General features: G+C 46.3%; 1 protein-coding gene across 4 annotated transcripts in view; it reads left to right on the top strand.

The window, feature by feature from the left end:
* AP1G1 (adaptor related protein complex 1 subunit gamma 1) overlaps positions 1-16,133 on the top strand; it is a 691,372-nt gene that overhangs the window by 321,730 nt on the left and 353,509 nt on the right. For all 4 annotated transcript variants that reach the window (XM_085636792.1, XM_085636794.1, XM_085636795.1 and 1 more), the window contains 2 exons: positions 7,419-7,517; positions 7,843-7,898. In XM_085636792.1, coding sequence (XP_085492918.1) covers positions 7,419-7,517; positions 7,843-7,898 — 155 coding nt within the window. The remainder of the gene's footprint in view (positions 1-7,418; positions 7,518-7,842; positions 7,899-16,133) is intronic.

Below are 16,133 nucleotides of genomic sequence, written 5' to 3'. Positions count from 1 at the left end.
GAGAGCCATTGACCAGGCCAATTTGGAAAAAGTTCTGGATGTTATCGATAATAGCATTAACACCCTTTCTTCCAGAATTTACACATTAGATAATATTGTTTCATCTGTTGTTGATATTGTGCAGGATGATATGTCTGTTTTGTATCATGGTCAAAATCAATTACGTTCTATCATGCAGTTTGCATGGACTTTGCAAACGTTAAAGGGTGGGAAAGTCCCCTGGGACTACATGAATACTTCATCTTTATTCCTTCCCTTTAATCTAACTGCGAAACAACAATTCATGTCCATGAAAGATGCAAAATACTCATTACTTCATATTGAAAAGTTAGAACCTTTGCCTTTCTCTGTGGCCGAATTGAACTCCGTTGTGTGGCTTATCCACGGGTTAATCACATTGCCGTTTCCTTCGTTTAAATTCAGTTCGTACATGAAACATTATGCCCTAGACAGATATGAACTGTTGGGTACAGCTTTCCTGCATGAAGTTTGGTCACTCCCATTTGCATACAGGTGCATGAGAGAAGGTAAAGAGGTTTATTTGAAGGCTGAGGAATGCACTTCCACACCTGATCACTCTGTAGTCTGTAGACACATCCAATTGCATGGCGCGTGCAATGTGATTGCACCCAATTTATCATGCGTCCTGAAAGTGATTCCAGTGCCAGCTATTACACCCTCTTTCACGTTGTTGGCTAACAGTAGTTATTTGCTTTTAAATAACGAGGCTTGCTGCGGTATGCTAGTGGAAATTCCCTACATTGTGACTGAATCACAGAGAGTAGTCTGCTGTAAAAATTTCCTTTTCCCACCCCCGCATGGGCGGCTGGATATGTCCATCTGGCCTTCAATTCCAACCTTGAAAGCAGAGTTCAACAAGATGAGCAGAATAAGTGCTCTATTGTCTCAAAAAGAAGTCGCTCTGACTTCGTTCCGTGAAACATTTGTCCTTCACGTAGCAAACATCCGCACCGAGGTGCATGCGCTTTTAAATACTGATCTCCCACTACATTTCGGTGCCCTCATTCAAGCTATATTTAATGCCTCGTCAACAACTGGCTTGGTACATTTTTTCAAAGTTGTGGGCTCCGGCCTCGTGACCTCCTTCCAAACTATTTTTAGTGCGATACCGGCATTTTTTCATTCTATCTTTTCCAGCGTCTTTGGCGGGCTCCCGTTGATTCTCGCCCTCACGGCTGGTGTGCTGTTGTTGATCTGCGTACTGCACAATGGCTGCACAATTTTTGTCACACGACAGCCTGTACCGGCTGCTCCATCTTCGTAACCGGATGCTTAAATATTATGGAACATTACCACTGGCAACCCTGAGCATAGCCTATGGCTTGTCCTTCCGGTTTTCCTATTTTACTTGCGTACAACCTGTTTTTCATTGCTTAGATTGTCCATTCGAATGGGCTCTGGATTTGTGCTTTTCAAACTCTGTGTCTCCTGCCTCGGATTATGATCGACTGATGAGTCCCTTAGTGGTACATGAGTTGGACTGTTCTGGTGTCAGGATCATGGCCTGTGGAGAGGCACATGGATTCCTTGGGAATTGGGACATCGGTACGGCAGCGTATGACTTCTTGGCAAGAAGTTATCTTGAACACACCAGTTGTCCTCTGATTGTGCTAGAGGCCCCAGTTGTCGAGGAACATGTATGTTTGTTTACCTTGTTAGACTGGATGGCGGACACTTTTCCAGAACGTTCCAATGACTTTCTCTTGGAAGCTGTCGCTACTTACTGTGCTTACACGTTAATGGATTAACTTGGATGTTGTCCGACTTCACTTGTACGACTCACATTGGGCTCGCTGAGCCTTTGCAAAATGTTACGACTTTTTATTTCATTTTTTTTTACCCTTCCTTTTGGGTTTTTTTACGGTTTTTATTCGAACGTTCACTCCCCTTTTTTTGGAGTTCCAATACATGCACTTGGTTCCGCTCTTTCGAACTTGAACTCTGCGTTCCTTGATTGTATCCCTATTAGTTTGTGGTCCGACCAAGGAGGGGGGGGGGTGTAGTGGAGGCAGTGTTTTAGATACATTGCTATGTTAGCATAAGCGCGTTAGATGTTAGAAACGCCATCTTGCCACTTCTTTCTGCTTTTGCACAGGACACTGCAGATACATGTTATTATTTGAAAACTGCTTGCTTGCTTGCCTTTTCTTCACATGGGAACTGTCAGTTGTTCACATCCCTAGACGTGCACTGCGGCCTGGTCTGAACATTGTGTGCAGAGACGGTCTGAGCCACCAAACAATGTATGTTTTTGAGTTCAGGTTGATCGGCCCACTCTCTAGCCATAACACGCACACAGCTGCAAATATCTGAAAGTTGAGAGCCTTTATTATTGCAATTTGCATGCGTTAGATACACATTCTGGAGAAGAACTTTTCCAGGCGCAGAGCAAAGCTGATCCTGTGATGTGATTCACCTAAGCTGATCTTTACGGTATGGGGTTCCTCATTTAAACCTAGAGACATTCTATTAGTATAATAATACTAGCTCACTAGCGAAGGGAGGGTGGTTGTATTCCACTGTCATTTGTAATATGATTTCTCCCTTCATTTTCTATGCTATTGTAACAATGCTGATGGTTTTAATTTTAATCATTTGTCTGCTTATGTTAGCCAAAGTACAGCATCTTAGGACACGTAGTTAATAAAATAAACATTTTAAACTTTACTGTGTCTCTGATTACTCTTGTTGTGGACTGATATGAGAATAATAACGAACTGGTATTTCTAATTCCCACCATCCTGAGAGTACTCGAAGTCGCTTGTTCTGGGTTTTCTATACATTGGGAGCTCCGAGAGAATACGGATAACGAATGGGACACTGATGCTAGTCGGATTGGGGTTCTGGGTACTGTGGTGAGTTTTTGGTACACCGCAATTCACTGAGTTCCTGGTTTCCTGCGCATAGTTCTGTGCATGAGCAGAATCCCTGCAACACCATCTGTCAGAGAATTGTATTGGCTGAAAGTAATGATGGAAGAATTCCCTTCTTGTCCAATGCAAGTCTCTGTGTTACACTACTAGGAGTTCTATCACTGTAGTCCAAATTTTCACCTAAACAAGTCTTGGAGCAATTAATATAATCGCAGTACATGAGAATATGATTCAAGGCTCAAGTGACCGTGACTCTCTTGCTTCATACAGTCTGCATAATGACATCCCCCACCCCCCTCGGATGGCAAAGTCCTCAAACTGGTCACCATATGGATAAAAAAAACTCTCAGCATTATAAGCTTCCCTTACATAGCTTTTTGAAATCACTTATGGTCAGCTTCAATGTCTGTATTGACAATGCCTAGCTAGTGATTGCACTCTTTGGTGGCTTTAACTTGTATTCATCTCCTGCCAAACGTTGGAAAGGAGGTGAGTGAAGCTGATGTGGTTGGTTCAGATTGCAAACTAAATTGAACTGCTTCTTATAGGTTCAAAATCAATGGAATGGTTATTAGTGAAGATCATATAACTGGGAAACTGGGTGAAACTTTAATAAACATTTCCCATAAAGTAAAAACTCTTGGGATAATGTGACAGGTGCCTATCCTTGAAGGATGTCCGCTTACTCACAGCAGCCAGGTGTTTTTATATTCATCAGCTGAACTGAAACCCTTTCTGTTTGAAAACAACAATGCTACTGTTGCTCTGGTCATAGTTTGCTCTTCATTGGGCTAATGCTGTGCCTCATTTGACTGAGGAATATAAGAGTGATGGATGGAATGCTTGAACTAATTTCATCCACTGGTAATTACTTGGACCATGCCCCCGTCTATAGTTTGTTTTTGCCCACCATGCCACCTCAGATTAGACCCAGGCAAATGCAAATCAGCGTTTGTCCTGCTCTAATACAAACAGTCAAGTCTCGACTGCCAATTTCAGTCCTTACGTTGGACTGTTCCTATTGGAGCGGGACCAAGGCTGATTTGTATGTGGCTGGGTCGAAAACGAGATGGCATGGTGGGCAAAGAAACTGATGGACTGGGATGCAGCCTTAGTAATTACCAGTGGCTGATAGAAATTTAAGCATTTCATCGGTCACTTAAAAAAGAAAAAAGGGCAGGGTGAGTGGTTCACCATATGTCGGAAAGGGCTTAAGGTTGTGATACATGTCTTTAATGATAGAGGGGTGTTTGCCTGATACCAGGAAGGGGATGATATGTCAGATCACGTGCTAGGTTGAGGTAACCTAAGATGACCAAATCCTCACTAGTGACATTGACTATTCTGGTGAGAAAAGTTTGAGTTAAGTGTTTCTTTTGTTGTCATTAGGGCATAGACTGAAAATATTGTGCAAGTCTGACTGTAGAGGGTTCCCCATAGGCACATTACCCTTCCTTCATTGTCTCTGCGAGTAGATTCCAGCCTAAAGGGGAATCCGACTTGAAAAGAATGTCAACACTCCTGAACTTATATTGTGCTGTCAAATGGGATAAAACCTCGATTTCAGCCTCTGTATGTCTAGGGATACTTGATGTGTCTCCCTAAGTATATCCTGCTCTCTATTCACAGCGCAATTCTTCATCCACCCTCTTAGCTCATCCTTGACCTACAAAGCCTACCTCAGTGGCATGGCATTAGCTCTGTAGTGTTCTGAATAATATCAAATCTAAAAAAATTGAAAAACAGAAGCATCTAACAGACCTCTTAAAGGTTAACATTTGATCTATTTATGACACACAAGTAACATTGTGTTCTTTTGAATCTCACCATGATAGACCCATTGTGTTTGTGTCTTAAAGAGTGGGTGGGTGGACTACCATTGACATGCTCGTAGAAAGGTTAGATTGAAACTGTTTGAGGTCAGGTGCTCTATGGGTCAGTCCAAATGCCCACACAACGTAAGCGTATGTTTCTGCCATCTTCGGCACCAGCCATGGAGGTGTGAGCCTCCCCGGGAAAGGCTAGACTCAGGCAGCTGCCAATGGGGCAGTTGTGACCTCAGGTTCTAGTTCGGTTTCCAATCTTCACTCATGTTTTTCTTTGCTCTGCTGGATCTTTGCCATTGCCGTTCCACTCCGTAATCCCTCGTCGATTCTTCTAGCCTGTCTTTCTCTTATTCCAGATTTTAGTAACTTGATCACTTCTCTGGAGAACAGTTGAGAAAGCAGTCTAAAGAGAAATTTTCACGTATACTTTATCTATTCGGCCCTCAGATACTCTCTTTACCACCTAAGGACTTGCTTGGCTAGGGTCATGTTGATACTTTCTGATACAAAGATTGTCTCCCCTGAATGATAATGGTTCCGCTTTATGCACTGCTTTTCCAATCTCTGCCTTGAGTTTGAAGAAGTAAATGGTAGTTAAGACATCTGGAGTCAGATTATTCTTAATTTGGTAGTTTTTGTAAACTCTGTGGGCTTGGTCTAGTTCAATAGTGGTGTCGTCTTGGTGTGAGAAGCAGAACAGTCCCTTCAGAAATTATTCTCATTCATAGTCTAGGACAGATTCTGGAACTCTTTAATTTATAAGTTGTTCTGCCTGACATTTCTCCCCATCACCACTCTTGTCCCGCAGGGATGGGTGTTGTTCTTTTATGTTACACTATCCTATTCTCATGGGCGTTCTCCTCAGTCACCACCTTCAGTTCTTCTACTCTGCTGTCCTACTTTTAGGATAAGTGATCCAGCCCATTAAAATGAGTTTGCAAAGACCTGTCTTATTGACCGCATTTCTTTCCTGAACTCTTCAATCAGGAGGTGAATGTCGCCTTTAGTGTATGTAATCCCTATTCTTCCTCTAGAACTGGGTCAGGTGATGTCGCCAGCCAGTGATTGTGGGGAGGGGTTATTGTATTGATATGAAGGTTTATGAGTGTTCAGCATTGTTTGTGCAGGGGCCTTTGGGTGTTCTGCCTTTTTAGCGATGTCGTAGCATGGTAGTGGAGAGTATCAAGTTGCTTCTGGTAATTGCCTATTGATTCAGAGGAGCCTCTATGGGGCAGTTTCTGTCTGGGACTCAGATTCGTGATATTTGGCTTTTATATAGCCTTCCATGGTGCGTTTTCCTTAGTGGCTCTTAAGACCCATCTCGGGGGGTGCCAGGTTATTAATTGTTACTGTCTCCTAGATCCACCCATTCTTGACTTCTGGCTGGTGCTTCATGTATGCTGTCAGTCCTTGTCCTAAAATGTTGGCTTGCAGTGATAGCTTTATTTCTGATTATTTCTGCTGTCTCATGCAACCTTCTCTCTAAGAGGGAGGAGGGTGGAACTGCCTCTGCGCTACTTCACTCTTCCTTGTATTCCATTGTTCTTCGGGTTGTTCCCCTCTTCATTTCAAGGGTTTGATTTGACCATTTTAATCTGCTTTGGGGTTGTGCATGTTCCAGGATAAGTAGAGCGTCATCCATGTTTCAGATTGGGTCACCAATTCCGTCTTTGTTTCTGGTGAAGTATGATGGGCAGTCATCTTGCATTCCTCTCCCAACAGTGAGGGGGGCCTAGCAGCACAGCCATATTTCCTGGTCTTTGGGCTCGACTCTTGTGATATCTTCAGTTTTGGGAGGTGCCGCACCACACCGCTTCCTCTGGCTGCTGCGTTGAGCCACCTGGCTTTACTGAACCAGGCATTGTGACGATTGCGTGTGGAAATTCTCCCGGCATCAGGAGCTTGTTAAGGACAAGTCTGCATGGGTCCTCACTGTAGCCTCTCCCCTACCTCATCCTCTTCTTGAGGTACACCTTTTATGCTTCTAAACATCACACAATTGTGCTTTCACGTTTTGAAATAGGAAGGTCACTAGAGGGAGTGGATTATGCTGCGTGTAATATTACTGGGGGATCACGGCCTGATGGAAAATAGCCTGCGTTTTGTTTGTATAACGCTTAGTACTGTACTTGTATCTTTTCTAAGCACTTGAAATTAGGTACTAGATCTACACTTCCTAGAAGAATGGAAGGCTGAGTCTCCCTTATCAAAATTCAATCTCATGAACTCCAAAACACCACATTCACCAACGGAAAACATTCAGTTCTCTGAGCCTTTTTTCTTGCATTTAATTCAAGCAGAACAAACTGTGAAAAATACCAGCGCTTATGGATTGTGGCTACAGGCAAGTAATATTTTATCAGCCTTAAATGGGACTCCCAATTCTCCCCATAATTTACTTGCCCTAAATTAAGTCTAAAAAGTGGTTTGGCTGTTGGTGTCCAATGTTTGTACTTAGTTTTTTTAAGGAATTAGTATAATGCAAATGTGCTATGTAAAGCGATCTATATTCATATTGCTTGAACGGACAGTCACCCACTATTGACAGCTGTTACATTTTCACTTTGTTACTGCTGGTTCAGTCAAATTACTGACAAACTGTGAGTAAATTGGGCAGTGAAGAAAACAGTTGTCAGAATCTCCCATTTAATTTCTCTGCTCTCTCCAGTAGTCTAATCTCATCTCATTTCTCTTTCAGGTCGCAACAAATACAGAAACCAGTAAAAATGTGGGAAATGCTATTCTGTATGAGACAGTACTTACTATCATGGACATAAAATCTGAGAGTGGCTTACGAGTAGGTGGTATTTTTATTGCCCCTCTTTTGGTCACATTTTTTCTCTGTGAACATATTAGAAATATGTGTTACATTACACTTTATGTTGGACCTAATTCAGTTTTACTCGCCCACCGCCATTTCATCATTATGCGCAGACTACACTTTACCTCATACCCTCTTCTCTGTTGATTTGTGCTTCCTCCCATCTTATGTTTCACTTCTCATGTATGATGTATTTATTCAATGTACATTGGAATTAAACTGAAATAATGGTAAGGTATGCATATCCTCGGAGCCGGAAAAATGCACATCGATTGCTGACCAAATGTACTCTTCCCCACAGGTGTTGGCTATAAACATTCTGGGCCGTTTCTTGCTGAACAATGACAAAAATATCAGGTAATTAAAACATTGGTTTTCTGTTCATTTGTGTGTGTGGATGTCTTTGTGCTGTGAATAGGTGAGTAATATGTTGTGGGCAATTATTTTGAGCATGCATGCACATTTCTTTTTGTATTGTAATTTATATGATGAGAACAGCTATTATAACACACAACAAAAACTCAGGTTGCTTCTCTCTCTCCATGTTAAATAGAAAACTAAGAAGAAGAAAAACAACAAGCCAATAGTACAGCTTTTAAAGGAAAGCAGCTTAAACACCCCTGCCCTCTTTCCCCACCCATTTGTGTCCCCATGACAAACTACCCAGTAGTAAAGACTCCAAGATGTGAGGTGGCTCGATGGCGCTCAACACCCATCTCTCTGCCATCGCTTCTCCCCCTGTCACCTCCTCATCCTACTTCACAATCCCAAAACTGCAGGGCTTGGATCCTCAGGGTAAATTGTTAAGTTTCCAATTGTGGTTAAGTGAAAATTCAAGGGGCACCAGATCTTGTATAAAGAAAATAGCTTAATGGCAGGTCAAATGCTTATCCAATTTCGATATGCCCACAACCTGAATTTACTCTGCAGCTCTGCTCTTTCAATAAGTGGCTAATCACAATGTAGTTCTAAAATGTAATATGTTGAAGAAGGGCAAAGGGATGTGCTGGGATTGATGCAGTATCTCATGACACAGTTAAAAAAAACCTGGAGTGCATTCATTCGGGGTGCCCCGGACCTCTTTGAAGTGGCTCAGTTTTTCTTACTAAAAGGGGCACATTTTTGTCAAAGCCCATCAAATATGAATTAGCCGTCCACACCCCAACATTTTATTTAATGTATTTATTTTTAGTTTTATAAGTGCTAGCTAGACCTGAAGGTATCAAAGTGCTTTACATGCTATGAGAGTATGATTAACATGTCGGGATTCGTGAGGGTCGAAATAGTCTTCAGTGAGTCCCTTCTGACCCAAGTTATGTACTGAGGCATGAAGTAAGACTGTACATTAAGTTATAGCCTATTTCCTACAGTGAGAGCCCTGATTCACATCCTTCTGCATATAGGATATACAGTGATAATCATAAATGTGACACTTACCACTTGCCTGCGGGGAACGTGTAACGCTTTAACTCCAAGATTGGACAAAGAATTCAAAGAAGACTAGAAAAGTGACATTTCGCAAATGCATGCAAATACTGCATTAGACCTAGGATGTTTGCTTTTTTCTAATTTATTTTGTTACATGGGCAACCTTGCCCCATCAAACCTGAACATGCTGTTATCAAAAGGAAACCTTAATACGTAGTGGAAAGAAAGGTCATGAAGGCAAATAGCTTGTTATGATATTTGTACGGAGAAGTGAAAATATGCACTGTCCATTTACAAAACCAGCAACTTCTGTCTCACATAATGTCTTGTTATGCTCTGTTCTTTTCGGCTCATGCTGAGTATATATCAGAAGCCCTTTAGAGGTTTATTACCCTATTTTGTGAAGTTTTTACGTCAGGAGTTGGATTTATCTTCATTGGACTTTTTTTTAACACATTTGGACATTTCCTAACTTCTAACAACATTTGAAGGGTAATTTTCCTTATAATCCCTCTTTTTGTAAAGTGTCCTTCCTGTGGGAGCAAGAACAAGGACAGTACACACGTCCCTGCATCGACTGAGGGATAATATTGCCCAGTTCTTGGAGAATACTTCTGAGATACTGAACTCCAGGAAGGAAGAGCTGATCTCAAATCGGAGTGTTGTATAACAATGAGCAAAATGGGACTAAGACTACATACTTCAATAGCATTTAATCAGATAGCTATATCCTTTTCTGGCTCTACCAAACAGTATGTGACAAGGCACCAGTTTGTCTGCTTGTTAAACACCCCTCTAGGAGTGAGACTTTTGTCTCCTTCTCTTGTCTCCTGGTGCACGTAAGGATGCCCGGCTTTGTGTGGTGGGTCGTGCCGCCGTAATATGTCTGTGGCGGACCCCCATGATGTCTTCCTCAACTGCCTGGAGACCGACCATGACTTTGGGGATTGTCGGGACTGCCGTGCCATGGGCCCGAAGGCCTTGCGGGAGCGGCGCCAGAAGTTGCTGGAGGTCCGGCACTGCTCTCACCGCCGCTCCGGGTCTAGGGGCCGTTCGCGGGACCGCTCGCGGAGCCCTCGCTCCTCGGACTCGAAGTCTTCACCTTCATATTCCGGTAAGCGACGCCATAAGAAGTCGAAGAAGCGTGTTCGCTCTCCGATGTGTCTCTACCCCCCCACCATCCCCCCCTTGTCGCTCCCCGGAGGCGGACAAGGGGGACAGGGAAGCCTGGGAGCCCCGCGGCCTACCCGCTATTCCCAGGTCCGTCATCGACTCCCGAACAGATGCAAGAGTTTCTTGCTGCCATGGACCACCTGTTTAGGCCTCGGGCTCCCACCGGCGCGCCTGCGGGCCCCGCTGTCTGGTGTCCAGATCCTGTTGACCCGGCGTCACCGCCTCCGGCCCCGGAGCCACTGGATCCAGCGCCCGCGGCTCCGGCGCCACAAGGTGCAGCACCGCTGGCTTCCACCCTGGCCCTGCCCTTGGCTCCGGCCCCAGTACCGCCACAGGCGCCACACTGGGTGCCATTTATCCCGCCCCTGCCCCGGTTCTCGGACCATTTCGTTCCGACCTGGGATCCTCATTGGGATGCGGTTCCGGTTCGGCCCCGGCTGGCACCGCTCCCGGCGCCGCCGGCCCCCTCTCCGGTCCTGCCGCCGCGGCCGGCTCCTTCTACCCCGGAGCCGGATGAGGACTAGGACGGCTCTGAGGACCCCCTTGCGCGGCAGTGTGACTCAGAGCAGGATTGGGTGGATGACTGTGAGAAAGTGCAATCTTTCTTGCATGGTATGCCCCCACTTTTTGCTAAATTGCTGAATGTACTTCGATTGAGTGTACCCTGGGTTCCTGCCAATCAGGTGCCCAGGGCCTATGTTCCTTCCTTAAACCACACAAACTCCAAATTGGCAAACCCTAGCCACATGTCAGCCCCTAGTAAATGGTACCCTAGGTACCCAGGGCCTTGTGACCAGGGAAGGCCTCTAAGGGCTGCAGCACTCATTGTGCCACCCTCAGAGACCCTGTACCCTTACACACACACACTGCCCTTGCAGGCTGAGTGTCTGGGTGCAGGACAAAACAAAGAGTCGACATGGCACACATCACTGTGTACCATGCCCATCACCTACACTGCCAAGGCATATGTCAGCCACCCCTCTAGCTGGGTGCATTACGCCTATGGTGTGGGCACAGGAGCAGGAGCCCTGTGCCCCTACAGTACCCGGGTCCATTCCTGGGCACTGTAAGTGCAGTGCTGTCATTTAAGAATACATGGTGCTGAGAGCTTGTCAAACACGAGCTCCACAGCACCATATTGGCAACACTGAAGCCTGGGAAGTTTGGTATCAAACTTCTCAGCACATTGAACCCACACTGATGCCAGTGTAGGATTTAATGTACTAAGCACCCCAGAGGGCATCTTAGAAGATGCCCCCTTACAGCGAACTTGCAATCCACGTCTGCTCTGAGGCTGCCCAGGCTGCCACACAGCAGACACGTTGCTGGACCCCTGGGTGGGAGAGCCCCTGCTCTCCCGGGCCTGCAACAATGCACATCCTGGGTGAGGTGAGAAATCTCCTCCCCCAGGATGAGCAAAGGGAAGCTTCAAAGGCATGCCGCCAGTTGGAGTTTCCCCAGGCCACTGCAACCCCCCACTCTGGCGGGAAGCTTGGCCGGAAACCCCATACAAGGACAGGGGATGTGCCAGCCTGCCCACCCCACCCCTCAGGTGGGGGAGGCGAGGTGAAGCACATCTCCGGGCTCTCGCCATCTTGAAGATGGGAGGCCCTACCCTATCAGGATTAGGCTACTGCCCCCCTCCCACAGGAGAGAGGCAGGATAGGGGGTGTACCCACCCCAGGACAAGGACCCATTGGTCCCTGGCCTTCACCTACCTGTAACGCCCCTAAATCTAGTATTTAGGGGCCCCCTGAACCTTCCTTCCTCAGATTCCAGATAGAAAAACGACAAGAAGAGCAAGAAGAACAAAGACCTGCCCTGCAGCTGCTAAAAAGAGAAGAAGACACCAACTGCTTTGGCCCCAGCCCTACCGGCCTGTCGACTCTCGAACCTGCACCAGCGCGGCATCCCACGTGGCCAGCAACCTCACCAACCCCGGAGGACCTGGCTACCTTTTAGCTCTAAGCCCCTGGGACTCCCACGAGTAGAGGCTCTACTCAAGAAACCTACTTGCTATCCCTGGCACCAGCCCGGGACCGCGGACCCAACACACTCTGCACCAGCCAAGCCTGGCCAGTGCCGGAGTGGACAAAGACCCAGAGGACGACCCCACGGCGACTGTGACCCAGAGTCCGGCACCCAAGGACCCCCCTCGACATCCCGGAAGAAGCCTGCAGCCTCAGAACCAAGTGCCACCCCAGCCGCGATCAACCAGAGGGTAAGATTCCCGACGTCAAAAGGCACCCCTGCACCCGGCGCCCTGCGACCCCCTGTGCCCAATCCCGGGGTACCCACCTAACCTACAACTACCCAACTTACCTCTCGAAGTGGTGGTGGCACCTGAAACATCCTCGTCCCCGAGCCTGCAGCCTCTTTCCAAACCGGAACATTCCCATTGATTTCCATTGAGCGCCCTAAGGCTCAAAAGCACCCTGCACCCAGCCGCCCGAGTGGCCCTGGCAGTGCCCTCTCTACACTAACCTACTTCCCCACTTGCCTTGAGTAAGTGACCAGGAGCCCAGCTCCCACAGCCGCGTGGCTTGCCAGACAGCAGCCACCAACCAAGGCCCCCCTATCCCTCATAGGATAACATTGGGCCCAACTCTCTCTGCACCCGGCCGTCCTGAAACCGCTGAGGGTGAACCAACTGTACCTACCTGACACTGGGGGACCCCTGAGTCCATGCCCGGAATTTCAACACTACCAGTCGAGTACTTACCCTTAAACCGCTAACTTCATTTTCCTCATAGGGTAACATTGACTGGCTTTTTCTTCAAAAATCTTCTAAGTGTGAACTTTTCAAAACTGCAAAAATTCACCAAAAATCAGCCAAGTGACAAAAACGAATTTACTCACCTGCTCCTAGGTGAGCTCCCAGTGCTGGATCTTGGTGCCCAGCCCTGACTCTGAAAAGTGTTCACAACTATACTTACTTCTAACTCATTTTTCTCCCATAGGAAACCATTGTCTGCTTTTCTGTGAAATTTCTTCTAAGTGTCTACTTTTGCAAATTTGAAATATTCTTTTAAAATCGTACCATTTCTGCAAACGAAATTACTTACCTGCTTTTGATAAGGACCCCAGTCCTGGGTCTAGGCACCCAGTCCTGGATTACTAAAGTAACGATAAAGTACTCTACCTGCAATTTGAATTTCTTGCCATAGAGATCCATTGAATGTTTTCTGTGAAATATTTTCTAAGTGCTAACTTTTGAAATAGCTAAATATTATTTAAAAATCATTACAGTTATTAAGTCGACTTTCATCACTTGATTCTGAATACTGACCCCAGGCTGGTTCTAGGATCCAGACCTGGAATTCCAAAAGTAATCTAAAAAGTAATTTATTACAAATAACCTGAATTTACCATTGAGCTCAATGCATTGTTATGTTTAGGAAATAGGATTGTTTATTGCAACCAACTGTGACTGTTTACACAAATTTATTGCTTGAAACAAAAGTATTTATATTCAACCTCTCATTCTGAGAAAGTATATTTTTACCCCCTTTGTGGTTCTAAAAATAAAACAAGCATATATTTTATATATACAAATCATTGGCCTAGAGTTCAGTTATTGAGTGTGTGAAACCATTTGCTGACTGAGTGTGTACAATAAATGCTTTACACTATCCTCTGGTACTGCCTTACTGCTCGACCAAGCTACCACTTTTGAGAGTAAGGTGTGGAAATATGGATTTTTCTGGTCAGTTATGTCCCCTATCTTGGACCCCAACGGTTCTATGTGCATGTTACAAGTACATGTATGTTCCCTCCAGTTCCAGTTATGAAGACGCAAATACATGTGCGTCCACCGTTAACATGTCCTCTGTCAGATCCGCCATGAATGGGCCGGATATTCCATTCCTAAGTACGAAAGGCCACCGGCTTTATATGGTTCACTTATGCCATTTTACAGTCCAGGCAAGTAGGCCCTGATGCTGTCATCAAACTCTTCTTGCCTTCTGCCTCTGAAAGCTCCAGTCTGAGCCTGCATCTGTGACCATGAACTTTGTCTCATTCTCTGCGCGGCTCACGAAGCCTGACATCAGCCTATTCTCTGCCAAGAACTGTATTTCACCTTCGAGTTATCTGCTTCGCCCCTCAACCGATGCATTCCTGTCTAGTAGTTTAAGTAAACATTCTTCCAGCTACCGAGCAATGGCTCGGCTTCTCTGTCTTTATACAAGTAATTCATAGCCCTGTTACTATGGAAGATTCCTGCCCTCGCATCTAGTGTAGACACTTAGACGCTTGTACACGCACGCACAGTCAGTATAGAATAGATTCTGTCCGAGAGTCCTTCTTTTGTGGATAACAGTTCTTTAAACATAGGATGTTAGATATGATTTGGGATTAGGTTGACTTGACCCCCCAGACTTTTCGTCTCCACATGTAGAGCTAAATGTCAAGTCCCCTTCACCCCCTAGTTGCACGTCAATCACACGTCATGCTGCTGCGCGCGCATCTATGCCAAGTATTATCTTATAGATCCACCTATATATGACATCATAACCAATTATGTTTCTTTTTACTCCTTATTACACCCATTTTCGGTTACGCATATGAATCGTCATTTTCCTTATCAATTGTTATGCCTACTGCATTCGCTTCATTGTAATGTATGTACTATAAAAGTCATTTCTTGTCAATAAAGTATGTACTTCACTTCCTGAACCTCCGTGGTGATGGAACTTGGAGCAACCGATTATAATCGATCATTGGAATAAAGCCCATTCCGAACCTCTAATACCACGGATTCTGCCTCTCATTTTACTGAGCTATTTTATTATGTTTCTGTATCAAATTAAGTCCCGGTAAAGAATTTTATTTACCACAAAGGTCATACCTAACTTTGACCTCTATCAGCCTCTGGGGGACTGTGGACTCTGTACACCCTGTACCTATTAGGGAACAGTATATACAGAGCCACTTTCTCACAATGACCTTCAGGGTGTGGGGGAACTTGGTGTCTTCTGACCCGGGGTTTGCCTCCCCTCCGCCTACTATGGAGGAGGGCGCTTCCTACACTATGGTGCTGCGTCGAGCTGCGCAGGCTCTCCATCTCGACCTCCCTACGGTGGCCCTTAAGACCAACCTCCTTACGGAGGTGCTCCAGACGGCGTCTATGTACCGCTGCTCCCTTTCAATGAGGCCCTTACCGAAGTCCTCTTGGGCACTTGGTTGTGGCCGGCCTCGGGGGCACCGGTGGATAAGAACGTCGCTAGGCGTCATTGCCCGGCACCTGGTGACCCTGCCTTCTTGATCACTCACCCCACGCCTGTGAGCATGGTCATTCAGGCCTCGACGTCGCAGGGTGCCTTTCCCACTGCTCCGCCGGATAAAGACTCTAAGAAGCTGGACCAATATGGCAAGAGGTTGTTCTCCTCTGCCAGCTTGTTGTTGCGGTCGGTCGATACAGCCTGCTTGTTGGGCTGTTACTCCCACGCCGTGTGGGATACGGTAGCAGAGGTTCTGCCTCAGTGTTCTGAAGAGGTCCAGGCCGTCCTTTCCCAAGCGATTGCCGAGTGCAAGGATGCGGCGAAGTTTGCCATCCGGTGTGGTCTGGACACGGCTGATTCCTTGGGCAGGGCGATTTCCACGACTGTGGCGTTGCGGCGTCATGCCTGGTTGCAGTCTACCAGGTTCTCGCTTGATGTCCAGGGCTCGCTCATGGACATGCCCATGGACATGCCCTTTGATGGCTCTCGCCTCTTTGGCGACAAGGCGGACAGTGCCCTGGAGCGCTTTAAGGACTCACGGGTCACGGCTAAGTCTTTGGGCCTTTCCACTAAGAGCCCTGCCACGCCTGGGTTTCGTTCCTGTCGTGGCCAGGGTAAAGGCGCCCAGACGCGCTCCTCTGCAAAGCCTGTGCAGAACCTGCTTCAGTTTGGCCGCGGACGTGGCTTCTGCAGGGGCGGGTCTGGTAACCAGCAGGCGGGGCAGCCCACCTCCGCATCTGCTGCTTCCACCTCCAAGCCTTCCTAATCT

The sequence above is a fragment of the Triturus cristatus genome, chromosome 12, assembly GCF_964204655.1.
Source record: "Triturus cristatus chromosome 12, aTriCri1.1, whole genome shotgun sequence".
In the NCBI taxonomy this organism is placed as follows: Eukaryota; Metazoa; Chordata; class Amphibia; order Caudata; family Salamandridae; genus Triturus; species Triturus cristatus.
This window is presented reverse-complemented; position numbering and strand designations above follow the sequence as displayed.